At 39.1% G+C, this 12,181-nt stretch overlaps 1 protein-coding gene across 2 annotated transcripts; it reads left to right on the forward strand.

Annotated features, from left to right (window-relative positions):
* Positions 1–380: 380 nt before the first annotated feature.
* LOC121805724 (mechanosensitive ion channel protein 10-like) lies at positions 381–4,447 on the forward strand. 2 transcript variants are annotated; one of them, XM_042205691.1, is made up of 7 exons: positions 381–553; positions 805–2,235; positions 2,320–2,440; positions 2,897–3,190; positions 3,289–3,491; positions 3,777–4,086; positions 4,202–4,447. In XM_042205691.1, the coding sequence occupies exons 2-6, from the start codon at positions 815–817 to the stop codon at positions 4,036–4,038; spliced, it is 2,301 nt and encodes a 766-aa protein (XP_042061625.1). In that variant the 5' UTR covers positions 381–553; positions 805–814; the 3' UTR covers positions 4,039–4,086; positions 4,202–4,447. The 2 variants fall into 2 exon arrangements, with proteins under 2 accessions (XP_042061625.1, XP_042061627.1); XM_042205693.1 differs by lacking the exon at positions 381–553 and adding an exon at positions 567–691.
* The last annotated feature ends 7,734 nt before the right edge of the window (positions 4,448–12,181 follow it).

The following is a 12,181-nucleotide window of genomic DNA, read 5'->3' on the forward strand; positions in this document are numbered from 1 at the left end:
TACATGACATCGGCGAGGACTTCCTCCGAGGAACTCCGGTCGTCGTCGTGGTTCATTTTGGTTTGTGAGAGATGAGAGATGCGAGAAATGTTCGTATGAAAAATAGAATGAGAATCGAGGTTTAAATAGACAAATTTCGAAAAAAAAAACACGTTGCATCGTCCGCGTCGCCCACAATGGGCGGACGATGCCCTATCGTCCGCAGACTAAGCTCAGGGCGTGGACGACGCATCGTCCGTCGTCCGCGCACCCACAGGGACAGACAATGGCGCGCCCAAGGTATCGGGCGGCCTAGCGTCCGGCCACGGTGGATGCTCTAAGATCTTTGCAATAAATAAATAACATAAATAACGAGAATATTAAAATGTACTCCTATGGAATAATTTTAGAAGTCAAACACAGAAATCGATATTCAAACCTTTTCCCTCTCTCTGTTTCACACACACACACACATACCTGTACGGCTGTACTCACTCTGTCTGCTTTTATTGCTGAACTCTCTCTCTCTCTCCCCCGCAAAAGTGAAGAACTGCCACCGCAAAAAAAATCTCCGGTAATAGCATCCTGCTACTCTCTGTGTTTAAAGCAAAAGTAAAATAAATGAGGTTTTTAAAATTTTAATAACTAGCAGCTTAGGTGTAGGGTTTCTCGTTGATTAGTATAGCCAGAATTTGCTAGCGAAGAAAATAGGGTAAAAAGTTGCTTATTGTCTGTGTTCTCATTCTGCTATATTGTATGTTGTATGTTGTATGTTGTATGTTGTATGTTGTATGATTTAGTAGTTATTGTGTTCGATTTTGTCAGGTTATGAGCCATGGATGGAAATGATGGAGCTCGAAAAGGTACCGGAGAAAATGGCATGATTTGGAATCAGAATAGAACGGATGATGTGATAATTAATGTTCCTGAAGATGCAAAGGATACAAAGCCTAACTTTTCAGGGGCATCACCTCTTAGAGAATCGAATGATTTGGGACTTAATGGTCAAATGTCGCCCCGGGTGAGTTTCACCGCAACTGAACCTGTGAGGATTAGTGCTAGTAAGCCTCCAAAGATCCCCACAGGTGAGGGTATTACTAGGCGAAAATCTTTAGCCAGGTCGCTTTATTCTAAGCCGAAAACTCGATTTGGTGAGCAGTCTGTGTCAATTGAGGGTAAGGTGATTGATGAGAATGGGCATGAAGCAGATGAGGTGCCTAGTCGGGGTGCTTCATTTAATCATGGGAAGCCGGACATTGGTAGTGCTAGCATAAAGGATAGGACTGTGCCAGTAACTCCGAAAACCCCTTTTGCGAATTCTTTTAGGGGACTGGATGAGGATGAGGAAATATATAAGAAGGTTAGCAGCAGGAAGAATCTAAAGCATAAAAAAGTGAGAGCCAAAGTTTTAGTGGAGTGGTTGATATTTCTTTGTATTCTTGGCTGTTTGATTGCAAGTTTGACTGTTCCTAGGCTGCAAAAGATAATGCTATGGGGATTATGTCTTTGGAAGTGGTTTGCCCTTGTTTTGGTAACCTTTAGTGGCTTGTTGGTTACTGAATGGCTGATTAATTTTGTTGTTTTGCTGATTGAGCTGAACTATTTACTGAAAAAGAAGGTATTGTATTTTGTTTTTGGCCTGAAGAAGATAGTTCAAGTTTGCATTTGGATTGCTTTAGTGCTTATCACTTGGTCATTGCTGTTCCGGGAAGGGGTGGACAAGTCATCACGTGCTACCACCAAAATCTTAGATATTATAACTCGGACTATTGCTTCGATGCTTGTTGGTTCGTTCTTGTGGCTATTGAAGAACTTGTTGTTAAAGATATTGGCATCTTCGTTCCATGTGAACACATTCTTCGATAGGATTCAGGAATCGATCTTTCATCAATACATACTATTTTCACTCTCTGGCAAGCCAATCATGGAGGCGGAGCAAATGTTGGGAAGAGCAAGCAGTAATGTAAGTCAATTAAGTGTCACAAAGAAGGATAAGGACGGCAGAGAAAAGAAGGAGAAAGAGGTGATTGATATTAATAAGCTGCATCAGATGAGGCAAGAAAAGGTCTCTGCCTGGACCATGAAGATGTTAGTTGATGTTATATCTAAATCAGGGCTCACCACACTTTCTAATGCTCTTGATGAAAGTGTCTACAATAGGGGTAATGAACAAACTGACAAGGAAATAACAAACGAGGAGGAGGCAATTGCTGCTGCATATCACATTTTCAGAAATGTTGCTCAGCATGGTTGCACGTAAGAAAATCATTACTTTAGAGTTGTTCTTGTGCCGTCAGTGTCTATCTATCTTCATTTTTAATTAAAATTTTCCTTGTCCAGGTACATTGACGAATATGATATGAGGAGATTCATGATCAAGGAAGAGGTTGACATTGTATTTCCAATGATTGACGTGGGTGAGACCGGGAAGATTGACAGAAAAGCTTTGACCGAATGGGTGGTATATACCATTTTCTCAGTCATACTGAATCCCTTTCTTTCAGTCATATTTAATCTTATTATGTGATGTAGTCATGCATTAAGTTTAATAAAGTGCTGCATTAGCATTATCAGTAACCTACTAAAACAAAATTGAATTCAGAGGTATACATACATTGCAAACCAAAATGTGTGAAAAGCATAATTATGATTGCAAGATACTACTAATGAGGATAGGTGAGTTTATTTAACATATTGATGCCTCCATAGGAAATTTTTATTTCTATATATATCTGAACACACTTCGCATGCTTATACATATATATAATGACAGCCCCCTAACTTATCATATGGCTCTGCTTTTAGTATAATGGACTTCTTTTCCAAGTCGTTCATAGATTTAATCTGAACTGATGTGTTTTAACTGGATATGACTAGTTACAAAAACTCTGCTTATCCATTTCTCATATTTATGCAGGTGAAAGTTTACAAAGATCGCAGAGCGCTTGCCCATGCTCTTACAGACACTAAAACTGCTGTAAAGCAACTGAACAAGCTTATTACAGCGCTTTTGGTGATTGTCATTGTGGTTATTTGGCTTCTCTTAACGGGAATAGCGACCACCAAAGTGCTTGTTGTTATGTCATCTCAGCTTGTCGTGGCTGTTTTTATGTTTGGAAATACTTGCAAGACTATCTTTGAAGCTATTATTTTCGTATTTGTGATGCATCCCTTTGATGTTGGTGATCGCTGTGTTGTTGATGGTGTTCAGGTGACTTTTCTTGAAATTTGCTTGTGCTCTGCTAGTGTTGAGTTCATTTCATTAATCAGGCTTCTTTCTTTCCTTCTTCCATCTGGGGAAAACTGCAGATGATCGTGGAAGAGATGAATATCTTTACAACTGTCTTTCTGAAGGCCGATAATGAGAAAGTGTATTACCCAAATTCTGTTCTGTCTACGAAACCCATAAGCAATTTCTACAGAAGCCCAGATATGGGAGATGCGTTCGAGTTCAGCATTGATTTCAAGACACCAATGGAGAAAATAGGCTCTTTGAGAGAGAAAATCAAGAAGTAAGTTATGTTTTACATTTAAGAAATTGTCATCAAGGTACACTTAGTTACTAGAATTATGTGTTACATTTTGCCTCTGCATCTGGTTAAGACTTGAATGCTCATTCTAAGTGCTTCAGTTCTAGATAAATCAAGTTCATCATTAACTACTCAAGTTGTTTCACTTTATCCTCGCAAATTGTTTGAGAGATCCGAAGATTTTATAGATAACTATGTTTACAGCAAATTTTGTCAGATATATATACCCAATACTGAGACTGTTATTGTTGTACTTTGAAACTTCAGGTACTTGGAGAAAAATCCTAAGCACTGGCATCCAAATCACAACCTCGTTGTCAAGGAGATTGAAAATGTGAACAAGATAAAGATGGCCCTCTTTATCAATCACACGATGAACTTCCAAGACTTTCCGGAGAGGAACAGACGCAGAACTGAACTGGTTCTGGAAATGAAAAGGATTTTGGAAGAGCTTCATATCAGATACGATCTCCTTCCTCAAGATGTTCATCTCAATGACTCAAGAACATGGACAGAAACCAGCAAATGAGCTACCCTCTAACCCGAGAAACTAATAGGTTGTAGGTGTCCACTCCAAGTAAGTTTTCTGATTCCTTGCACACTGTCATAATAACTTCATATCACATAGTACTATGATTTTTAGTGAGTTCCACAAACGCTGATGAAAGAATTGACTGATCTGCTCTTATCAGAATATGATGATCTGATTGCTGAAAGATTCAACTTCATACAGCAACGTTGAATTTGAGGAGAGCAAGACACAACAATTTTGCTATATATACTAGCTAGTTGTGAAGGTTTGGATGATATAATTTAGAACTGAAAAGGTTTAATATATTTGAAGTACTTAGTCCTTAGGATAGTTCTAGAAATTTCTGGAGTTATGCTTAAATTGGAACTTCTTATTTTATCATGATTAGATTATTGACTGATAAAAACATAACTGTTTCTACTGTCAAGAGATTTCTGATTGCATGGGTTTGATTAACTATTTAAGTTAAGCATGACTCAACATTATGCCGTTTTATTTATTCATTTGTTTATGACTCTCATATCCGATTTGCAATCGAAGTGAAGTAAACTATTCAAGGCTTGTTTTTATAAATAAATTTAGATAATGGGTCAATTTGTTAGCTCCTCCATCCTAAGCTACTTGTACCATTTCTTTTGGGCACGGGAATTAATGTGTAAGATTGCGACGAACTAGAGTTGATCATACACTTGTACAATCAAATAATATGCGTAAGGTTCGTCGATTGAATAGTCTGAGACTAGATTAGCAAAGAAATTATCATACTAGTTCATCAATAATACTCCCAATCCAAAATTCGAGAAAAAAAATACGTTATAATATGTTCATCATATTAGATCGACACTTCAAACTTAGTGGTGTCCAATTTTCTATTTGTGCTGGTATTAGTATCTCTACATATATCATCATCAAGAATAAGGTATTCCTACTGTAATACTATATATTTGTGATGTGTGTTGAAACTTGAAAACAGACTATTCATGCATTTTAGGCCATATTTGGTAGCCGTGTAAGACACAAACTTGAGTTCCTTGAAAATGTGATTGTTTTTCAAGCATTTTGTGATTGAATTTTTTCCATAGTTTAGGCGTTTGGTTCATACTCATATTGGATAGCATGAAATTCGGATGTCTCATGTTTGGTTGGAGAAATGGTATGTGTGAAAAAAATGAAGTTTCCAGTTTTGCCCTTAAAATAGGAAAAGAAATGTTAATCTCCAAATTTATTTTCCAAATCAACAGCGCCACTCGTCTTGTCCATAATTCTCCTTTCCAACTATGCAAATGACGCCCCAGCCAGCGTGTTAGTGCTAAGAGCATCCACAATAGATCGGACTAGTCGGCGGACTAGCATTAGGACTAGGCAAAAACACCTCATGCCACGTCATTAGGACTAGCCATTGCACTGTCACATCACTAGGACATCCACTGCACAATAGTGGACTAGCAATAGGACATCTCAACAAACAAAATCTCAAAATCACAAATTCACACAAATACAGAATTAAAATTTCGACACAAATACGGGGAAAATGCAACCATTTTATATAACTAAATAAAAACATACATAGTCAAAATAAAAAAAAAATTAAAAGTACAATTCTAAAAAAAAATACAACGATTTCCACAAATTACATTATAAATATCAACGTGCGCTCCTCCGCTCCCACAACTCTTCAATTAAATCCTTCTGGAGTCGAATATGGGCTTCTTGTTGGCGCATGTCGGCAAACGCACGGACTCGATGAACGTCCTCATAAGGTATCCTCATTCGTACATTTGCGGTGCCCACGCCGTGGCTTGGACCTGTAGCATCAGCATCTTCATTGGTCCAATCAGTCAGCTCTGCACCTTCGTGTTCGACGATCATGTTGTGCATGATAATACACGCGTACATGACATCAGCAATGCATTCGTCATACCACAACCGTGTTGGACCCTTCACCGCCGCCCATCGAGCCTGGAGCACACCAAATGCCCGCTCCACATCCTTGCGCGCAGACTCTTGTCGTTGCGCAAAGTAGATCTTCCTTTGCTCTATTGGGCATCCGATCGTCTTCACAAAGACGGGCCACCTAGGGTATATCCCATTTGCCAAATAGTAGTCCATATCGTGCTGGTTGTCGTTGGCGACGAAACTGATGGACGGACAACCGCCCATGCACTGCTCTTTGTAAAGGGGCGACAACTGGAGGACGTTGACGTCGTTGTTCAACCTGGCTTCCCCAAAATATGCATGCCATATCCACAGCCGGTAGTCGGCTACGGCTTCAAGGATTATCGTGGGATTCTTGCCTTTGAAGTCGGTCGTGTACATCCCTTTCCAAGGGGTGGGGCAGTTCTTCCACTCCCAATGCATGTAATCTATGCTGCCCAACATCCCTGGAAACCCATGCACATTCCCGTGTATCTGCATTAGAGCCTGACAGTCTTCGAGGGTAGGCTTCCGAAGATACCTATCCCTGAATATCTCTCAATGACCCCCTGACAAAAATACATGAGACACTTGCGGGCAGTCGTCTCGCCGATGTGGAGGTACTCATCGAACATGTCGGCCGCGCCTCTGTAGGTCAACTGTCTAATTGCGGCAATGCACTTCTGTATAGGCGAGTGACCGGGTCTGCCACTCGCATCCAACCTGAACCGGAAATACTTGTACCGACGATCTAAAGCGTTCATGATACGCATAAATAGATCCCGGTACATCCTAAAACGCAGCCTGAAAAAGTTGTCCCCAAACCGCGGCTGCTCAGCAAAATAGTTGTCCCACAACCGTTGTTGTGCAGCGACGTGGTCCCGGGGAACTACAGCTCGATGATGGATGGGCAAGGTACCGCCGGCTGCTGTTGCTGCTGCAAGGCCGCTTGTATCAGGCGATTTATCTCCCGGGACGTATAGGCCCGCACCTCTTCGTTAATTCGGCGACGTACCTCATCACCATCCACACCACTACCACCCGAACCACTACCATCCGCATCAGCCATTTCCAAATACTAATGAGGATAGGGGAGTTTATTTAACATATAGATGCCTCCATAGGAAATTTTTATTTCTATATATATCTGAACACACTTCGCATGATTATACATATATATAATGACAGCCCCCTAACTTACCATATGGCTCTGCTTTTAGTATAATGGACTTCTTTTCCAAGTCGTTCATAGATTTAATCTGAACTGATGTGTTTTAACTGGATATGACTAGTTACAAAAACTCTGCTTATCCATTTCTCATATTTATGCAGGTGAAAGTTTACAAAGACCGCAGAGCGCTTGCCCATGCTCTTACGGACACTAAAACTGCTGTAAAGCAACTGAACAAGCTTATTACAGCGCTTTTGGTGATTGTCATTGTGGTTATTTGGCTTCTCTTAACGGGAATAGCGACCACCAAAGTGCTTGTTGTTATGTCATCTCAGCTTGTCGTGGCTGTTTTTATGTTTGGAAATACTTGCAAGACTATCTTTGAAGCTATTATTTTCGTATTTGTGATGCATCCCTTTGATGTTGGTGATCGCTGTGTTTTTGATGGGCTTTATAGAAACATATACTCACTCCTTTCCCAAATCATATTATTAATTACAAAATAAATAGAATTAATGAAGTAAAAGTTCAAGGGCTTTTGGCAGGACAGTGGGTTAACAGTCCTCCCATTTAACGGATCACTGCATACCTTGATTGAACACTCCTCGTAATACTATTAGGCCGAAATACGGGAGGCCTTTGGAATTGGGATTTTAAGCTTTTGCAAGACTATTAACAACCATTAAACGTTTATTCTGTAGCTAGTCATCACATCAATAAACTAACACCGAACCAAGACAAAACACATCAACCTTATATCGTTTTAATCCAAAGAAACGTGTGTTTTAGAAAGTTCAAAAATGACGAAATTATACTACTACTAATCACTCCGATTTCGGCAAAGAATTGAAAGAAATCAACATAGTTATGATAGGTACATTTTCATTATTCTACTAATGAAAGGTCATTTATATGCGGAGTCGACGAAGAGCCGCCCCACATGTCTGAACGAATAAAATATACAAAAATTGTACGTAAATAAACGTTTATTTTTGTTTTTTATATTTAAAATCAAACCGGATTGAAAATTTGAAATTTGAAAAATACTTCAAAAGAAATACTTTAATGCAATCCAAAAAAAACTCCAAAAAAATGAACGGAATTGATAATAGTCACATTTTGTCATTTTGGTTCATCTCACAATAAAACTCACATTTCACTTTTACTATAAACGGTAAGAAGACCTCATATTCCATCAACTTATTCCACTCACATTTTAATATAAAATAATATATAAGTGAGACACATATTCTACTAACTTATTCAATCAACTTTTCTTTATACGGAGTATTTTCTTAAAACTTGTGCCCACAAAAAATGTGACTCCTATTGTGGGACGGAGATACTAGATATTAGTAATTATAATCCATCCATTCCATTAGTGTTGAATTATGGTACTATTTCTTTTTGGTATGTACGAAGTATTATAGTCCGATGATTTCCCTTTTAGCAAAACAAAACACACTTATTTTTATTTATTTTGTTCCGTGTCTTGCTTAATTTGTTTTACTTTATTCTTTGTCCTATTTTTTGTAACATATTAATATTTACTTTATAGTCTATCCTACTTTGTTCTCACTCTGTTTAATTTAAAAATAGTTATTTCTTAATTTTGTCTTTTGAAAGAAATGCCAACACTAATGGGCGTATGGAACGGATGCAGTAACATTTACCTCAATTCTCCTTTTAACTATATTTTTATACTCCACTATAATTGAATCGTATTTCCTTTTAAGTTTTCTCGTGATTGTTGAATTTCTCTTTATCCTCTTTCTATTTTAACTCAATAAATACCATTTTCTCAATCGGTATATTCAAACGAAGTAACTTAACTATAGTGAGATAGAAAGAGTATAACTTTATCGTATGGCTATGATAAATACCACTACCATGTAAAAACAGGGGCGGAACAAATTTACACCAAAGGGGAAAAAATATATGTGAGGAAAATATAGTTTTTTTTTGGAGCATTTAGTTAAATATTAAGTAAAATCTTCTTGTCTTTTAATTCAATCTTGTTGATGTCTAAGGTTGATCACTTGCATGTATGTCAAATGAAAGTTTAGAACTCGGCCGGCAATCATTGAGTTTACAATATTCAACTTGAAAAATTCCACTTGCATTAATTGGGCATGTTTTCCTATTTTGGAAGATATCTAAGATTGTCCACGTTTGGTGGCCCTATTTTGGAAGATATCTAAGATTGTCCACAATGGTGGCCCGGCCACCATTCGTGGCTCTCTTGTGGTCTTCACAATGGTAAAGACCACGAAATGTATAAAAACAATAGGGCCACGAAATGTGGCCCTCTCCAAAAAATAAAATTAATTTGTTTGCTTTTTTAATAATATTTTTTAATTTATGTCTAATAAATTTTATTAGTCTTTAAATTTATGATATTTATAAATTTAATTAAAATAAAATAATTTGGATTGTAAACAAAAAAAATTCACAACCTAAAAAAAATGTAACAATAATTTCGTTGTATTATATTAAAATAGGAAAATTATACAACGAAAGTGATCTAGTTTAAAAACACTGGGGGAAACCCAAATCACTCTACGACGCTACTTCTACGGTTCCAGACCTCTTCAATCATATCAGCCTGCAGTGATGAATGCGATATTTGGCTCCGCATGTCGGTGTACCGCTGGATCAAGTATTCATTACTACGTGGTACACCCATCTGCAGGGGCTCCATGGCAGTACCCGAGCTCGAACTAGCACCATCTTCCGGTGTCCACCGCTCTGCAGCAAATCCTTCGTCATCTATTATCATATTGTGCAATATGATACATGCAGTCATGATGTCTGCGACATAATTTTCGTGCCATTGTCGAGCCGGACACCGTATAATTGCCCATCGCGCTTGGAGTACACCAAAAGCTCGCTCCACATCCTTCCTAGCACCCTCTTATTTTTTCGCGAAGTAGGTTTGCTTCGGTCCAACGGGTTGTCGGATCGTCTTCACAAACACGGGCCAGCGAGGGTATATCCCATCGGCCAAATAGTACCCCCTGTTGTACTGAGTGCCGTTGGCCATAAATCTAACTTGCGGACCCTCACCCCGGCTCTCGTCATTGAACAGGTGGGACGATCGTAAAACGTTGATGTCGTTGTTCGATCCAGCGACCCCAAAATACGCGTGCCACATTCGCAAGCGGTAATCAGCAATTGCTTCAAGAATCATCGTCGGATGTCGGCCTTTGAAACCAGAAGTGAATTGCCCCTTCCAAGCCACCGGGCAGTTCCTCCACTCCCAGTGCATGCAATCGATGCTCCCCAACATCCCTAGAAAATGATGTACAGTCCCATGCATATCCATCAGACGTTGGCAATCATCAGCCGATGGCTTCCGTAGATACTCCCCTTTGAAGATATCCTTAATGCCCCTGCAAAACTGCCTCAACGTCTGTAGGGCAGTCGTTTCGCCCATCTGTAGGTATTCGTCGAACATGTCAGCGGGCCCGGCATATGCAAGCTGTCTAATTGCCATGGTACACTTCTGGTATGTCGACAAGCCGGGTCGGCCGGAGGCATCATATAGCAAGTTGAAGCACCTGAACCGCTGCGCCAAACACGTCGCTATATGGACGAAGTGACGTTGCGACATTCTCGTTGAAGTAGTCCTCCATCAACCGACGGTCAGCCCCGGTATGATCACGGTCGAAATATCGCCGATGATAGAATGGCCGAGGGACTGCCGCCGCCGCCGCCTCAGCCGCGGCCTCCGCCGCATCTTCCGCCTCGTCGGCTTCACGTTGCACCGCTGCAACAAGGTTTTGGAACTCCAGATCTACCGCTTGTTGGAATTGTTCATCGTCGGAATCCATAGTTCCAAGGTTGTAGAAATTGGAAGGAAAGATTGGAGCAAAATGGAAGTAAAATGGAGTTGGAAAAATGGAAATGAGAGTGTATATTTATACAGTAATTTTCGAAACTTAAAAAAAAAAAAAAAAAATTTGCGGCCTAGCCGCGAAACGCGGCCCGCTGCAGTGGAGGGCCGCGGCTCCCACAGCTCAGCCGCGTGAAGGCAGCGGCCGCGGCTCACCCTCGGCTCCCGGCCCTGCGCCCTGGCTCTCGGCTCCCTGCAATGGGGGGCCGCGCACCGAGCCGCCGGCTGCGGCTCCCTCATTGTGGACACTCTAAGGTTGATTACAATTAGTGTATCCCTAATTCGGCATGTCGGACTAGGTTTTAGTGACCTAATTATTCCCTGTGCAATAATTGAGTCCTCGTAATACGATTACGACCCAAGGAAAATAATTGAGTCCTCGTACTAATTTCCAATGATTTGCTCCTTTTATTTAATAGTCATTGTTTAAATAACTTTATCTGGTGGGTACATCATTTTTTATTTATTTATCATTTTTAATCCAATTCATTTATTAACAATCATCTTTATTAGTACTCCAAATAACACCATCTCAAAGACATTTATCGATGATCAATTAACGCAGAATGAAAACAAAATGCCAACCTTTTGTTGTTAGAATCTTTTCCAAATGATTAAAATTTTAAAAGGCGCGTATTTTTCTATAAAGTCCGAAAGCAACACAATTATAAATAGTACTCCTAGTAATTATATAGATTACAGTCCAAAATTAATATATTTGTCCCAAAATAAGTTTATGTGTATCCATATGTGTTTGATTTGAATAAATGGATATTTTATACTCTCTCTTTTCCATAAGAGTATTAACAATTCTTTTCTTTTTAGTCTATTCCATAAGAATATGTATTTTCTAATTTTGAAACATTTTCATTTTAATGAAATGAGATTCATTATCTACTAATAATATTTTGATTATTTTTTCTTTCTAAATGTATCTTAATTTACTAATTGTGCATTAAAATTTGTGTCTAATAAAAAATGCATAAGAAGACGGAGCGAGTAGTATTAAGAATTTTTTCTCTTCTACGACAAACTTTTAAATATGTTGATGAGTTTTCAAATTCTGCGTCCACTTTTAAAATGAATTTGTTAACAACTTGTCACACACATCCGAACAAAACGAGATAGTTGAAAAAGGAATCCTATTGAAGTTTTAGTAA

Source organism: Salvia splendens, chromosome 5 (assembly GCF_004379255.2).
Source record: "Salvia splendens isolate huo1 chromosome 5, SspV2, whole genome shotgun sequence".
NCBI lineage: Eukaryota > Viridiplantae > Streptophyta > Magnoliopsida > Lamiales > Lamiaceae > Salvia > Salvia splendens.